The sequence below is a fragment of the Thamnophis sirtalis genome, unplaced genomic scaffold (assembly GCF_051295495.1).
Source record: "Thamnophis sirtalis isolate CommonGarterSnake01/CBP01778 unplaced genomic scaffold, rThaSir2_p1.2 scaffold_14, whole genome shotgun sequence".
NCBI classification, from domain to species: Eukaryota; Metazoa; Chordata; class Lepidosauria; order Squamata; family Natricidae; genus Thamnophis; species Thamnophis sirtalis.
In genome coordinates this window covers 7,379,325-7,395,146 of record NW_028261394.1, presented here as the reverse complement: position 1 = coordinate 7,395,146, position 15,822 = coordinate 7,379,325, and the positions used below count along the sequence as shown (strand labels likewise).

Genomic DNA, 15,822 nt, shown 5'->3' with positions numbered 1-15,822 from the left:
GAAGGGAGGGGGTGGGGGGGGAAGAAGACCCGCCCTCCGAGCTTTCTGCGCTGCCCGAGGCTGGAGTGCGGGTCAGTGCGGCGTCGCCTGGAGGGAGGGGGGGCGGTCGCCGTTGCTAGGCGGTCGCCGTTGCTAGGTGACGCGAGGGGTCGGTTGCTAAGGGGAACGAATGACGGGTCCCGTCGCCTTGAAAGCAGTTGCGGGCAGGACACGGGCAGGGTGGTCGTGGGAAGGGTGACGGGAGAGGGGGAAGGAAGTAGGCGGGTTGTTCGGGGGGGGGGAATTCCCCCCCCCAGCCCGGACGTGGAATGTCGTTCCTATTTGGCAGCAAACGGGGGTCCAAATGGAAAAGGTCCCGCTGTTCATAATTCCTCTAATATATTGACTATTAATTAGAATGGCGTACATAGTCTGAAATAATTATATAGGGTGTCCTGCTTGAGCAGGGGGGAGGGTTGGACTAGAGGACCTCCAGGGTCCCTTCCAATATTGACTATTAATTAGAATAGTGTACATAGTCTGAAATAATTATAATAATTATAATCCTGTTTGAGCAGGGGGGGAGGGTTGGACTAGAGGACCTCCAGGGCCCCTTCCAATATTGACTATTAATTAGAATAGTGTACATAGTCTGAAATAATTATAATAATTATAATCCTGTTCGAGCAGGGGGGAGGGTTGGACTAGAGGACCTCCAGGGTCCCTTCCAATATTGACTATTAATTAGAATGGCGTACATAGTCTGAAATAATTATAATAATTATAATCCTGTTTGAGCAGGGGAGGTTGGACTAGAGGACCTCCAGGGTCCCTTCCAATATTGACTATTAATTAGAATAGTGTACATAGTCTGAAATAATTATAATAATTATAATCCTGTTCGAGCAGGAGGAGGATTGGACTAGAGGACCTCCAGGGTCCCTTCCAATATTCACTATTGATTAGAATGGCGTACATAGTCTGAAATAATTATAATTATAATCCTGTTTGAGCAGGGGAGGAGGGTTGGACTAGAGGACCTCCAGGGTCCCTTCCAATATTGACTATTAATTAGAATGGCGTACATAGTCTGAAATTATTATAATAATTATAATCCTGTTCGAGCAGGGGGGAGGGTTGGACTAGAGGACCTCCAGGGTCCCTTCCAATATTGACTATTAATTAGAATAGTGTACATAGTCTGAAATAATTATAATAATTATAATCCTGTTTGAGCAGGGGGGGAGGGTTGGACTAGAGGACCTCCAGGGCCCCTTCCAATATTGACTATTAATTAGAATAGTGTACATAGTCTGAAATAATTATAATAATTATAATCCTGTTCGAGCAGGGGGGAGGGTTGGACTAGAGGACCTCCAGGGTCCCTTCCAATATTGACTATTAATTAGAATGGCGTACATAGTCTGAAATAATTATAATAATTATAATCCTGTTTGAGCAGGGGAGGTTGGACTAGAGGACCTCCAGGGTCCCTTCCAATATTGACTATTAATTAGAATAGTGTACATAGTCTGAAATAATTATAATAATTATAATCCTGTTCGAGCAGGAGGAGGATTGGACTAGAGGACCTCCAGGGTCCCTTCCAATATTCACTATTGATTAGAATGGCGTACATAGTCTGAAATAATTATAATTATAATCCTGTTTGAGCAGGGGAGGAGGGTTGGACTAGAGGACCTCCAGGGTCCCTTCCAATATTGACTATTAATTAGAATGGCGTACATAGTCTGAAATTATTATAATAATTATAATCCTGTTCGAGCAGGGGGGAGGGTTGGACTAGAGGACCTCCAGGGTCCCTTCCAATATTGACTATTAATTAGAATGGCGTACATAGTCTGAAATAATTATAATAATTATAATCCTGTTTGAGCAGGGGAGGAGGGTTGGACTAGAGGACCTCCAGGGTCCCTTCCAACTCTGTTGTCTATGGAGATTCTCCGTCATAGTTAATATATAGCCTTTATTGTCACTGTACATCATGTATACAACGAATTTGGTTTTAGCCTCACTGGTGCAATCCATGACCACAGATGCAAACAACATAAATAGTATAAAGAATAATCTCCATGCAAGTAATTAGGGGGGGGAGAGAAAAAAAAGAAAGAAAAACTAGTCCTATAGTTTCATGTATGTGTGTGGAGTGATCGGGGTTGTGTTTTAAGAGTGACAGCCCAAGGGTAGAAATGATTTTTAAATCTATTTGTTTTGCTGGCTATGCTCCGATGTCTCCCCCCCCCCCCATGGTAGAAAGTGCGAAGAGACCCTAACCATGATGTGAATCATCTCTGAGTATCTCCCTGATTCTGCTAAAGCAGCCAGGGTCTTCTCCCGCACCATAGTCCAAAGGCCTCCATTCTTTGGCGCTCAGCCTTCCTAATGGTCCAACTTTCACAGCCATCCATTCAGTGGTGGGATTCAGCCAGTTCGCACCTATTCGGGAGAACCGGTTGGTAACTTTCTAAGTAGTTCGGAGAATCGATAGTTGGAAGAAATCTCCTTTTGTTTTTGTTTTTCCACTTGACAGAGCTAATCCTGTAAGGAAGGCAGGAAGGAAACATTCTGGTGTTGTTTCTAGCCTCATCTTTATTGACCTGCTTACAGAAACTGCCTCTCCTGTTAACTCTTATTACATTGTCACAGCTAAGGCGAAGCGTCCATCGACCTGAGTGACCTTGAGTTGGCTATGCCCACCCAGTTACATGACCACTGAGCCGCACCTACCCAGATGGTCATTAGGGCAGAGAACCGGTTGTTAAATTATTTGAATCCCACCACTGCATCCATTGCAACTGGGAAATAGCAATAGCAATAGCAGTTAGACTTATATACCGCTTCATAGGGCTTTCAGCCCTCTCTAAGCGGTTTACAGAGTCAGCATATTGCCCCCAACAACAATCCGGGTCCTCATTTTACCCACCTCGGAAGGATGGAAGGCTGAGTCAACCCTGAGCCGGTGAGATTTGAACAGCCGAACTGCAGAACTGCAGTCAGCTGAAGTAGCCTGCAGTGCTGCATTTAACCACTGCGCCACCTCGGCTCTTCAACCACAGCCTTGACCATACACACTTTTGATTGGCAGGGTGATGTCTCTGCTTTTTAGGATGCTCTCTAGCTTTGCCACAGCTTTCCTCCCCAGGAGCAAGCGTCTTTTGATTTCTTGGCTGCCATCCCCATCTGCGGTGGTCTTGGAGGTTGGAGCCCAGGAAAATAAAATCTGTCATCACTACCTCCCTTTCTTCCCCATCTCTTTGCCAGGAATTGAGAGGGCCGGATGCTATGATCTCAGCTTTCTTAATGTTGAGTTTGAAGCCAACATGAAGAGGCTCTTGAGTTCCTCTTCACTTTCTGCCATTAGAGTGGCTCAAACATGCTTTATTATCCAGTCTTTAAATAGGGGAAGTGGGTGGGCTGTTTGGTGCCCTTTTACAGCATCAGAGGGGCATTTGTCTTTGGAAACGCGAAGCAAACCTTTCGCCCTGTAGAAATCTTGCATCGATTGGACAAGGCACTATGAACATAGCCATGAAAATATATGAGAAGGAAAACGTGCCGTAGAATAGATGTTATTGTGCTAGGCGCCAAGATGTGGAATTGAACCAGGGATGGGAGGTGGACCTCCCACGCAGTCAGCAACCCCTGATTCCTGCTAAATATTCTGCGTGTTGCATACCATTCATTTTTTAATCTTACCCCAGGCATTAATTGCATCAATCTTGGGATTCCATTGGAATAAATATTACTAAAGGGCAGCATTGCTCTCTATGATTAACTGATTTTTAGCTTGCTTTTGTAAAATATTGTACAAATAGGTGGATTAACTCTCTCCTTTTACAGGGGTTTTATAGTGTCGTTGAATTGCAGATATTTTACTTGGTATATACAGTGGATTGTGGTCCATATCTTGGTTTGTTGTTGTTAGTTGTGAAGTTGTGTCCGACCCAATGTGACCCCATGGACAACGTTCTTCCAAGCCTTCCTGTCCTCTACCGTCCTCTGGAGTTCATCTAAGCTCACACTGACTGCTTCGGTGACTCCATCCAGCCACCTCCTTCTCTGTTGTCCCCTTCTTCTTCTGCCCTCCATCATTCCCAGCATGAGGCTCTTCTCCAGGGAGTCCTTCTTCCTTCTCATTAGGTGGCCAAAGTCTTTGAGTTTCCTGTTCAGGATCTGGCCTTCTAAAGAGCAGTCAGGGTTGATCTCCTCTAGGACTGACCGGTTGGATGGCCTTGCAGTCCAAGGGACTCAATGCAGGAGTCTTCTCCAGCACCAGAGTTCAAAGGCCTCCGTTCTTTGGTGCTCAGCCTTCCTTATGGTCCATCTTTCACAGCCACCCATTGCAATTGGGAAAACCACAGCCTTGACTAGACACACTTTCATTGACAGGATGATGTCTCTGCTTTTTAGGACGCTCTCTAGATTTGCCCTAGCTTTCCTCCCCAGGAGCAAGCTTCTTTTATTAGATAGCTTGGTTTATTAAAATTTAATTTTTTTAAAAACATAAGTGAAAAGGGAGGGGCAGGCTCTTTTGTGCTCCTTCTGTATTATCTCAGTTGGAAGGCAAGAGGTGCCCTTTCCCCCCCCCCCCTCCGGATGGATTTTGAAGGTCGATGAAGCTCTTATTTTCTGTTGTTAAATCTTGTCCAATTGCTAAGCCTTCTTGCTAGGCGTGGATCAATGTAGGTGAGAAAACGTTGCCCTCTAGTGGTTCATGTGAATTATATTCTAATTAAAAGAAGATTTATATTCTCCGTCAGCATTTAGCTTTGTTCAGGCCGGCACACTGTTGTCCTTTTAACTAATTTAATCAACGGTTTTATGCGCTAGCTGAGGACGAAATGTTCTGATTTGTAACCCCCAGTTTTGGCCCTGTGTTAAAATCTAGTTTAACACTAGCCATCTTATTCTAGCTTTTATTTATATATTATTTATTGTTCAAATATACGGTATATAAGTCATCCATCTTTTGTTCTTTTCGTTGGCTGCGTTCACATATATTGGTCAAAATCCAATGTACTCTTGCTTGTTCTTTTTCGTTACTATACATGCAAATAATAAATAAATCCTTTCTCAATTTATTCCTTACCAAATTGTACAGCCCTTCTAAAATATATATATTAATTGCTTCCCCACAGAGAAAGGAACACACCCTGTGCAGTTAATAATCACAAATTAATTTCTTTTTAAAAATTCAGCACAGTGCATTAGATCATGCAAAACTTTTTTTCCCATACTAAACTCATCAGATTAACTAGATCAGGTCATTCTGTTTTGAATTACCACCTCTAACAGACTTTTACCCCTTTGGGAAAACAATGAAGGAGTTGTATCAAAGTGGTTACAAATCAAAAAGCATAAAACTGCTGTTTTAAATATTTGGTATTAATTAGCCTTTTTATTGTTACCCAAGAACAATGTTTCTGTAATAATTTTGTTCCATTACAGACTTACTTTCGTTTTATTCTCTAGTGTGATGTTCGTGTTGTGTTTTAATCATCTACTGATTGCTTCTAAGCCAGTGTTTCTCAACCTTGGCCACTTGAAGATGTCCGGACTTCAACTCCCAGAATTCCCCAGCCAGCATTCGCTGGCTGGGGAATTCTGGGAGTTGAAGTCCGGACATCTTCAAGTGGCCAAGGTTGAGAAACACTGCTCTAAGCACTGTTAAATATTGCACAAAAATTTCTTAGATTCCACAAAATTAGGATTGTGCTTTAAGCTGAGGCTCTTCACCCTTAACCCTCTTAAGCTCTGATTCCAGCTGCACGTAGATTTTAAAAAATTAGAACGCTTACTCCGGGATGTGCCATGAGAAAAGCTATATATACTTTTATTTTTCCTCCCAATGGCTATTCTTCTTTCTGTTCCACAGGGAAGAAGAAAAATATTACGGCGGAAAAATGAAGACTTTTCTAGGACTTCACCCGAATGCTCTTGCCTACTCAATGACCACATTAGGCGCTGGAATGATGAACAGCATCTTCAATTTCTATTATGTGAAACTCTTTTTAAACAAGTACAAGATCTCAGAAGCGGCATTCCATCAAGGGCAGGTAACCCTAAATAGTATTGATGTCGCTCAGCCGCCTGTTCAATTCTGGAGCCGACTGGAAGGCTGGTTCCCCCACCATAGAGTCTCCTCCTAGCGCAATTTCCTTTTTCCTCTGCCAACTGGAAGTCTGGTTCCCCCCCACCATAGAGTCTCCTCCTAGCGCAACATCCTTTTTCCTCTGCCAATTGGAAGTCCGGTTCCCCTACCATAGAGTCTCCTCCTAGCGCAACATCCTTTTTCTTCTGCCAACCAGAAGTCCAGTTCCCCTACCAGAGAGTCTCCTCCTAGCGCAACATCCTTTTTCCTCTGCCAATTGGAAGTCCGGTTCCCCTACCATAGAGTCTCCTCCTAGCGCAACATCCTTTTTCTTCTGCCAACCAGAAGTCCAGTTCCCCTACCAGAGAGTCTCCTCCTAGCGCAACATCCTTTTTCCTCTGCCAATTGGAAGTCCGGTTCCCCTACCATAGAGTCTCCTCCTAGCGCAACATCCTTTTTCCTCTGCCAACCGGAAGTCCGGTTTCCCTACCATAGAGTCTCCTCCCAGCGCAACATCCTTTTTCCTCTGCCAACCAGAAGTCCAGTTCCCCTACCAGAGAGTCTCCTCCTAGCGCAACATCCTTTTTCCTCTGCCAATTGGAAGTCCGGTTCCCCTACCAGAGTCTCCTCCTAGCGCAACATCCTTTTTCCTCTGCCAACCAGAAGTCCGGTTCCCCTACCAGAGAGTCTCCTCCTAGCGCAACATCCTTTTTCCTCTGCCAACCGGAAGTCCGGTTCCCCTACCATAGAGTCTCCTCCTAGCGCGGCATCCTTTTTCCTCTATCTGTCCTAACCGAAATCCCTATCAATTGTGTAGCCGACTGGTGACAGGGAGCCGCAGCAGAGGGACGAAAGAGCCACATGCAGCTCCAGAGCGGCGGGTTGTTCGGCCCCTGATGTAGCCGTTTATATTTTGTTTCAAAGCGCTTTTACTGTACACCCAAAATGAACGGCTTCCCATGGGACGTATTAAACAAAGGTAGCCGTAGATTATTGCCATTAGTAAAAAAATTCATTCTGTAATGCTGCTGGTTTGCATTTCAGCAGGACACTTGGCTTTTTGGAGAGTAATTGTGATATTCAGACAGTCCTCGACTTAGGACCACAATTGAGCCTGGCATTACAACTGTAAGGCATGCCAGTCATTAAGCGAGTCACCCGGTCACCATGCCCGATTTTACTAGCTTTTTTTGCAGCCTTCCTTAAGCGAATGCTGCAGTCATAAAGGTGAGCCCATTGTCCACTATGGGCCCATTTTTACTGAAAGCCAGAAGTTTTCATGCAAACTGTTGTAAAACAGGGTCACTGAGCACGAGACACTGCAAATGCATAGAAATGCAGCTCTGTTGCCGAGGGCCCCAAATGCAGTCACATGACGGGAGGGGGGCGGGGGGGGGACGACCACCACAACTTTGGATTCAGCTCATGGCCCCTTTTTCAGGTGGGTCATAAATTAGTTAATTAGTTACGAAGTTTATTTGCTGCCCCTTTCGCGTCAAACGACTCTGGGCAACTTACAGCACAATTTTAAAATAAATAAATAAATAAAAATCATCAAATACAAAATGACAAAGCAGATAAATTAAGTTAGAACTAAGCCACTGATCGTAAATCAAGGATTGCCCGTATGGGGCATTTCTTATGGCCCACTGGCGGCCAGCAGAGCTGGGGGCAGAGTCGGACAGTGAGGAGGTTGGGGAGGAACATGGGCCAGTCCTGGAGTCTGGGGAAGGGTCAGACGAGGGCTCTGTGTTGGAGGCAGAGAGGGATCTAGAGTCGTATGCCAGTTATCAGCTGCCTTCAGAGTCAGACATCAGTGAGGCAGATGAACAGCTGGCGCCTGTTCCCAGAGTGTGCATGCACAGAGTTGCCAGATGAAGGGAACAGCTGTAGAACAGGGGTCGACTTGGGAGTAAAGCCACAGGTGGACAGTGAATGGCCCCTCCCAGAGGGAATAAAAGAGGAGCAAAAAGGGAGTGGAGTTTGCAGGAGACCATTAATTCATTCCTGCATTCTTGCCAAGTATTGCGGCATCTGAAAGGGTTGCCTTGCCCTGCGTTTGGAAACTAGTTATCTGGCAGCTCTCCAAGCGAGATAAGGTGCGTGTGGATAAACATTCCTTTGCTAAAGCCTTGCTGACTGTGAATGAAAGGAATTCACCGTCGTGTAAATAAAAGGGGTTTTGCCAGGACCCAGACGCTGCTTCTCACTTTTGAAGGAAGCCCAGGTCAGAACAGAATTCTTGGATTTTGTTGAGTTCCCAGTCTTGCTTGCTGAAGAAAAAACGGACCTGTCCCGTTTGCTCCTAGGTTGTTTTCATGATCTGGAATGCCATCAACGACCCTCTTTTCGGGTACCTTCAGGACAACTCTCAGGTGCCCTGCTGCTCCCGCCGTCAGTTTTCGATCCTATACGGCGCCCCCTTGTACGCTCTGGCTTTCCTCCTCCCGTGGTTCCCTTGGAAACAGTACGGGGAAGACGACTGGCTCTGCGGGCTGCATCTGATTGTGGCCTTGTGCGCCTTTGACGGGCTGCTCACCTTCGTCTTGCTGGCGCAATGCGCCCTTTTCGCCGAAATCTCCACCCGGCACGAGAGTCGCCTCCAGCTGATTAAGTACAACCAGGTGGCCAGCTTGATTGGCTCGACCAGCATCCTGTTCTGCGGTTTGATCTCGGACAACATGGAACGCTTTGCCTACTTCCAGGCCTTCGTGGTGCTTGTAGCGGTCATCGCAACGGCGTGCATGTCCTACACCGGCTTCTACAGCACAACTCAGTACGAGCGACAGGAACTCTTGATGGAAGGGACTGATCCAGGAAAGGGCCCCTCCCTCTCTTGGTCTTCGGTATTCTCGTTGACCCGCCAGATCTTGACTCAGAGAAACTTCCTGCTTTTTGTCGTCATGAACTTTTTCCAAGTCTTCCACTTAGCCTTCTGCAACAATTTCATGATGATCTTTGCAGATAATCTCATCCCGAACGGAGTCCTTTCCTCCTCGGTCAGAAGTTTTATGTATGGGGCAGGTTTCATTTGTCCTCAGGTAGGCAGGAAGCTGCGAGCTCTTTTTGTCATTTTTTCACAAAAAAAATAATAATCGCGTCCGAACATATTTTAAGTCCTCTTTCTTGCTAGGAAAAGTTAGGGAAGATCTTGGGAGAAAAATATGATCCAGGATCCGTGACCTGACAAAAGCGCGCCCGACAACAGCGCGCCGACAAAACCACGTCGATAAAACCGCGACGTTGATAGCGCGCCCACAAAGGCGCGCCCACAAAAGAGCGCTGACAGAAGCGCCATTACGGTTAAGGTAAGGGTTAGGTTCAGGGTTAGGTTAGGGTTACGTTTAGGGTTACCTTTGGGTAAGCGCGCTTCTGTCGGCGCGCTGTTGTCGGCGTGCTTCTGTCCTCATTCTTTGGCGCGATTTCAAACTCGCGCTTTTGTCCCCGCGGTTTTGTCAGCGCGCTTTCGTCGAGCGCGCATTTGTTGGTGAACCCCAGGATCATGGTTATAGAAATGGTTTGTACATACTGTTATGTAAAAGCAAAAAGTTTGCTTTTAGTTGTGTGGTTGTGTAGTTGTGATGTTGTTGCCTTTGTCTGTGCCAAAGAGAGTCAGAAGTTGGTGTCTTTTTTTTCTTTTTCTCCTCACATTACACTATACCCCCTCTTTTTTTTCCTTCCTCCCTTCTTACTTTCCCATGTTATTTTTTTCTTTCTATTTTATACAAAAAGTTTTAACTTGAGAAAAATATGATCCAGGATCAAAGATTGGGCACGACTGAGTTCGTCTAAAATTGCCTGACTTTTACATACAGTGGTACTTTGGTACTCAAATGCTTTGAAACACAATGAATTTGGTACTCAATGCATTTTGAGGTGAAAATTTTGTCCCGGTACTCATTGTTTGGTACTCGACTCACAAGCTAAAACAGGCTGTTGGCTGCCTTGTGACTCACTACATGGTTCCTTATGGTACAAAATGTGTTTAGTATTCATCATTTTTGGTACTCATCAAACCTCCTGGAATTAATTGATGAGTACCAAGTTCCCACTGTATATGATTTAATTAATGAAGGAGGTGTTTCGTTTTCACTTGTTCCCAGCATATGTATAGTACGCATACACCTGTAAAATATTCCACATACTTGTTTTGAACACAGCATGTATGTCAGAATATAATGAATAGTTTCCAAAAAGCATTTTGTTTTCTGTTTTGATAACACCATCATGACAAGAAAGAGGATTTGAGAATTACCCCTTCAGCTACAGCGCCACATGATTTCTTCGTGGCACGACAAAACCGCGCTCCACTAAAGCGCGCCCGATTAAACCGCGTCGCTGACGTCATCAGCAGGGCGACAACAGCGACCGCGGAGAAAAAAGGGCGCTTTAAATAGCGCTTTAAAAGCAAGCCAATTCAAGTTAAGGTAAGGGTTAGGGTTAGGGTTAGGGTTAGGGTTAGGGTTAGGGTTAGGTTAAGGGTTAGGGTTAGCTTTAGGGTTAGGTTAAGGGTTAGGGTTAGGTTAAGGGTTACGATTAGGTTTAGCGTTAGGTTAAGGGTTAGGTTTAGGGTTAGGCTTAGGGTTAGGTTAAGGGTTAGGTTTAGGGTTAGGTTTAGGTTTAGGGGTTAATTTTAGCTTTAGCGTGTACAGCGTGCTTTTTTCTCCGCGCTGTTGTCGCGCTGTGATGACGTCAGCTACGCGGTTTCGTCGAGCGCCCTTTAGTCGAACGCGGTTTTGTGGTGGAACCGATTTCTTTCCCCATTTTTTTACCTCTTAAAGAAAAGTCTACATGCAATTCAACTTTGGTGTTAATGTAATTCTCTCTCTCTCTCTCTCTCTCTCTCTCTCTCTCTCTTTTTATTCCTCTTCTGTTTCAGTGTCTTGTGCTTCTCAGTCACACGTTGTTAGTGAAATTTGGTTATTACAAGATTGTCTTATTTTCTTTCTACCTGGAAGGAACAGCCGCAATTCTTATGCTCGCTCTGGGTCGAGAATATTACTATTTCCTGGCTATTTATCTCACTGTCAACATGTAAGTAACTAGTCACCATCAATTTTAGGAACTGAAAGATACTGCTGGCCATTGTAGGCTGCCAAAATGGGGGAGGCCAAGAAGATGTACTTTTGTGATAATGGACAAACTTGACTTCTTGTGGGCCAAATTCACCAGATTATTTTATTCCTTCAGGGTGATGGTTCAAGCCTCCTTCAGTCTGTTTAATCTACCATTGGCCGATATCGTGGATGCCGATTTAAAGAAACATAAACGAAAGTGAGTACTGTGCCCCCAACTTTGATCATAAATGGAGCAATGGGCGCCGTTGCCTTTCTGTCTGTGCATATAGTTCATGAACTGGAATAGACATGGTAACAAGGTCAGCCAATGTATAGGCATGAAATAAAGCCCTTCATGGTATTGGACCTGGGTACTTGAGAGACCGCCTGCTGCCAATTACCTCCACCAGACCGATTAGATCCCACAGACTAGGCCTCCTCCGAATTCCATCCGCCGGCCAGTGTCAACTGGCGACTACCTGGAGGAGGGCCTTCTCTGTGGCTGCTCCGACCCTCTGGAACGAACTCCCTGTGGAGATTCGCACCCTCACCACCCTCCAGGCCTTCCACAAAGCCCTTAAAACCTGGCTGTTCCGACAGGCGTGGGGCTAAAGAATCGTTGCCCCTATCTCGAATGGTATGATTGTGGCGCTTTTTAAATTATGTATTGTTTTGTGTTGTTGTCAAATTGTCTGTATCCCCTTTCCCTTGTTCAAGTTGTGAGCCGCCCTGAGTCCCCCTTGGGTGAAAAGGGCGGCATACAAATGAAATGAATGAATGAATGAATGAATGAATGAATGAATGAATGAATGAATGAATGACAATTAAGTCAGCCAATGAGGGCTGTTTGGGAGCTGAAAGAGTTTGGAGCCTGGGCGTGGCTTAGGTCAACTGATATGTATAAATATAAGTTGTGTGCTCATTTTATTGTCCTTCTTTCAATATGTCCTTCTTTTATACTCCTGTTAACTGTCCTTCTGTTCACTGTGCTTCTGTGATTATGCTTCTGATTCTGAGAACTGCATGGGTATTGTATATGTTCTTCAGTGGTGGGATTCAGAAATTTTTACTACTGGTTCTGTGGGCGTGGCTTGGTGGGCGCGGCGTGGCTTGGTGGGCGTGGCAGGGGAAGGATACTGAAAAATCCCCATTCCCTCCCAATCAGCTGGGACTCGGGAGGCAGAGAATAGATGGGGACGGGGCCAGTCAGAGGTGGTATTTACGGGTTCTCCGGACTACTCAAAGGTTTTCGTTACCGGTTCTCCAGAACTGGTCAGAACCTGCTGAATGCCACCTCTGATTCTTCTATATAAAGAGAAGTTAATGAATCCTGCTGAATCAGCCATCTCTATGTGCTTTCTGGAATTGATTGCTGCACCAAACTCTTGACACTTTCTTATTTAACACATGGATGTTAAATGCTAAGCTGTTTCCAATATTATGTCAGATAAAACCCCTTTTTACATTTCAGATCTCCGCTCTCGTCAATGGTCTTTGGAACCAACGCTCTCTTCACAAAACCAGCTCAGTCCTTAGCGCCTATGCTTGTGGTTTCCGTACTAAATCAATTTGGCTACGCAGATCTGAATAGTAAAGCCGTCAATCCTGACTCCAGGTAAGTGGCCGATTGTTATTAAAGTGAACCCCGTGTATCTGCCTAAAAGAGTTTAAAGTTGTACAGGTAGTCCTCGACTTACGACCACAGGTTAAGTCCACAGGTTTAAGCAAACCTGGCCCTCCCCCCCCTTTCCTCCTCCCCCATTAACTTGCTGGAAGCTGTTTGGGAAAGCTGTAACTGGTGATCACTTGATCACATGCCAATTGCCTGAATTTTGAACACGTGACCATGGCGATGCTATGACGGTCATAAGAGCAAGGACCTTTTTTTCCCCCCCAGCACCGCTGTAGCTGCAAATAGTCTTTAAGTGAATAATTGCAAGTTAAGGACTGCCTGTGTAAGTTTTTTTTTACACACACAGTTTGACTCTTGATTTACAGCGGTCAGTAAGATCCCACAGATTGGGCCTCCTTCAGATGCCGTCAGCCAGACAGTGTCGGCTGGCGGGCCCTCGGAGGAGAGCCTTCTCTGTGGCTGCTCTGACTCTCTGGAACCAGCTCCCCCCGGAAATCCAGACCTTACCCACTCTCACGGTCTTCAGGAAAGCTGTAAAAACTTGGCTGTTCCGGCAGGCCTGGGGCTATTGACCTCACTGTTGAAGTCCAGCCTCAACTAGAATGAATGTATGAGGGTGTTTGTTGTTTTTAAATTGTTTTCTTTATCGTTATGTGTTTTTTCTTATATTTTTTGTAAGCCGCCCGGAGTCCTTCGGGATTGGGCGGCATATAAATATATTAAATAAATAAATAATAAACAAACAAACAAACAAACATTAGGACCCAGATTGTTGGGGGGCGATACACTGGCTCTGTAAACCATTTAGAGAGGGCTGTAAAGCGGTATATAAGTTTAACTGCTGTTGCTACTAGATTCTGTGTTTGATGAAATGGATCTTAATTCTGCTTGCCACGATCAATCAGTATTAAAGGTGACAGACAACTTTTTTGGTTTTGCTGGCAAAAGATGAGCATAGCTGGAGTTGGGTTGCCTGGGAAATCAGGGTATGAAATCAATAAGGAAATTGGGGGTGTGTGTGATTTTTCTGAATAATAATAAACAAGATTTCGCTCAGGAAGCTGGGTTCCAAATGCGAACAAAAGACAGCAGGATCATTCTGAAGAATGGGAAATAAATTAGCACAGGACAGGCCGTAGCGATGCTTGGTTCTAGAAGCCCGGTGGAAAATTGTACAATGTTTTCTCCTAGTCTCTACTTAGGTCTCCACGATGCCATGTTCTACATGATTTGCCTAGTGCCTCTCTGCATTGCGGCGATACAGATCCTTACCTGGACTCCTTTTTCCATCCAGAATACTCACCTGACGCCAATACTATGAACTGTGTCAAGGTGAGCATTGCTGAACGGTGTTCAATTTGACAGGTGTCAATGGCTTTTCCTGGATTTTCCTAACTCTCTGAACGAGCCAATCAAATGCAGCCTGTGCCATTTCGTGATCCTCTGCAGTTTTAAATCTTATCATTCTTTGTTATGAAGTAGGAATCTTTTTTTCTAAGTTCCATTGATATACCAAGTCAATGGAGACCAATTAAACCTTGCAAGTAAATTGGGTGCACACTCTTTTAAGTTTCTGTCTCACCTTAACAACACGCAAGGGATAAATAAAATGCCTACGTACCACCTATTAAGACCAAAAAAAAAGGGGAGATGATAAATGAACTCAGGATGGGACATCTGAACACCATACCACCATGAATGGTTTTTGGAAGGTTGAAGGAAATACAGAGGGCTGCATAACCAGGAAACCAAGTGTGGCAATATCATAGAAGCTTTTGCTTTCTATAGAGACCATCAATACTGGTATATTTATGTTCGAAAGAGCAGTGGTGATTTGGCATACCACAGTGTAGTTTGTCAGTGGTGGCCAAGGGGAAACTAGCAGTATATGGTGGAAAAATCGAAGTGAAGGACAGAAATTTTTGTAGGAACCTGATGAAAAGGCTTGATAGCAGGAGAAAAGCTGTTTTCTTGGAACTTTTTCTCAAGCTGTGAAGCTTAATGTTGATTTTCTAGGGTGATAGGAAAAATATATATTAGCAATATAGGCCTTGAATGTCTTTTAAGTGCCACTTATATATCATCCGATGTCTGCATTTTGTTTTTCTGCCTTATTAATTTGGGATTAATTTGGGATTTCTTTCTATAAAAGTCTTCCATTTTTACTGTTTTCAATAGTATTTGTAATGAATGAAAAACAAATGTTACTTGACAGGGTGAAGTCTGAATTACAACCAAAATAAATCGTACTAACCTTTGCCCAGTGGATTATTGTGTCATTTATTCTTGTAATGCATATATCCAAGCCAACTCTCCCACCCCCTTTTCATTCTTATTACAACATTGGAGAAAGGAACTAAAGTTGGGCTTTAGATTTTTTTCTTCTCCTTATGTTGAAGTAGTTCTGGTTTATCAAATTCTTCTGTTCCAGGCCAGTGGCTTTCCCACTCCTTTTAATACATTATCCTAAAGTTTTTAATCTAATAAACCCTTAGTGCCTTTTATTATGAATTAAACTACTGTATAATGGTTCTAAATGGATTGCCTTTTTAAATCCTTACTTTTCTGCTTCTTGGGCATATTATAGGCAACCTAATGCAACTGGCTTGTATAGGTGATATTTTTGCTTGCTTGGTAAACTGGATGAACTGGTAACAGAACAGGCTTACAATGAGGAATACTGCTTAAGAATTGGGAAAAAACACCCACATTTATTTAAAACACTTCCTCCAAACATTCTTATTATAGATGATGGTATTTTTCAGTACAGCTTAATTGACCGAACAAAGCTAAGATACAATTTGTCATTCGTAATAACATTATAATGCTTCCCCCCCCCCCCAAGTTATCTGCTAGAATAGTTGCTGATGCCAATGGCTTTTATTTATTTACTGCAACACTAATCATCCTAAAACTATGTTGGCAGAATCAGACAGGTCCTAAATCAATAGTATATATATATATATATATATATATATATATATATATATATATATATATATATATATATATATATATATATATATATATATATATATATA

The 15,822-nt window shown here is 43.9% G+C and overlaps 1 protein-coding gene across 2 annotated transcripts; it reads left to right on the top strand.

Moving 5' to 3' along the window:
* Positions 1-8: 8 nt before the first annotated feature.
* Positions 9-15,039, top strand: LOC106551727 (solute carrier family 68 member 1). Of its 2 annotated transcripts, none has more exons than XM_087729491.1 (7): positions 9-71; positions 5,876-6,056; positions 8,401-9,132; positions 10,971-11,125; positions 11,282-11,365; positions 12,620-12,763; positions 13,973-15,039. In XM_087729491.1, exons 2-7 carry the CDS (start codon positions 5,904-5,906, stop codon positions 14,100-14,102), a joined length of 1,398 nt encoding a protein of 465 aa, XP_087585617.1. In that variant the 5' UTR covers positions 9-71; positions 5,876-5,903; the 3' UTR covers positions 14,103-15,039. The 2 variants fall into 2 exon arrangements, with proteins under 2 accessions (XP_087585617.1, XP_087585618.1); XM_087729492.1 differs by lacking the exon at positions 9-71 and adding an exon at positions 118-136.
* Positions 15,040-15,822: the final 783 nt, after the last annotated feature.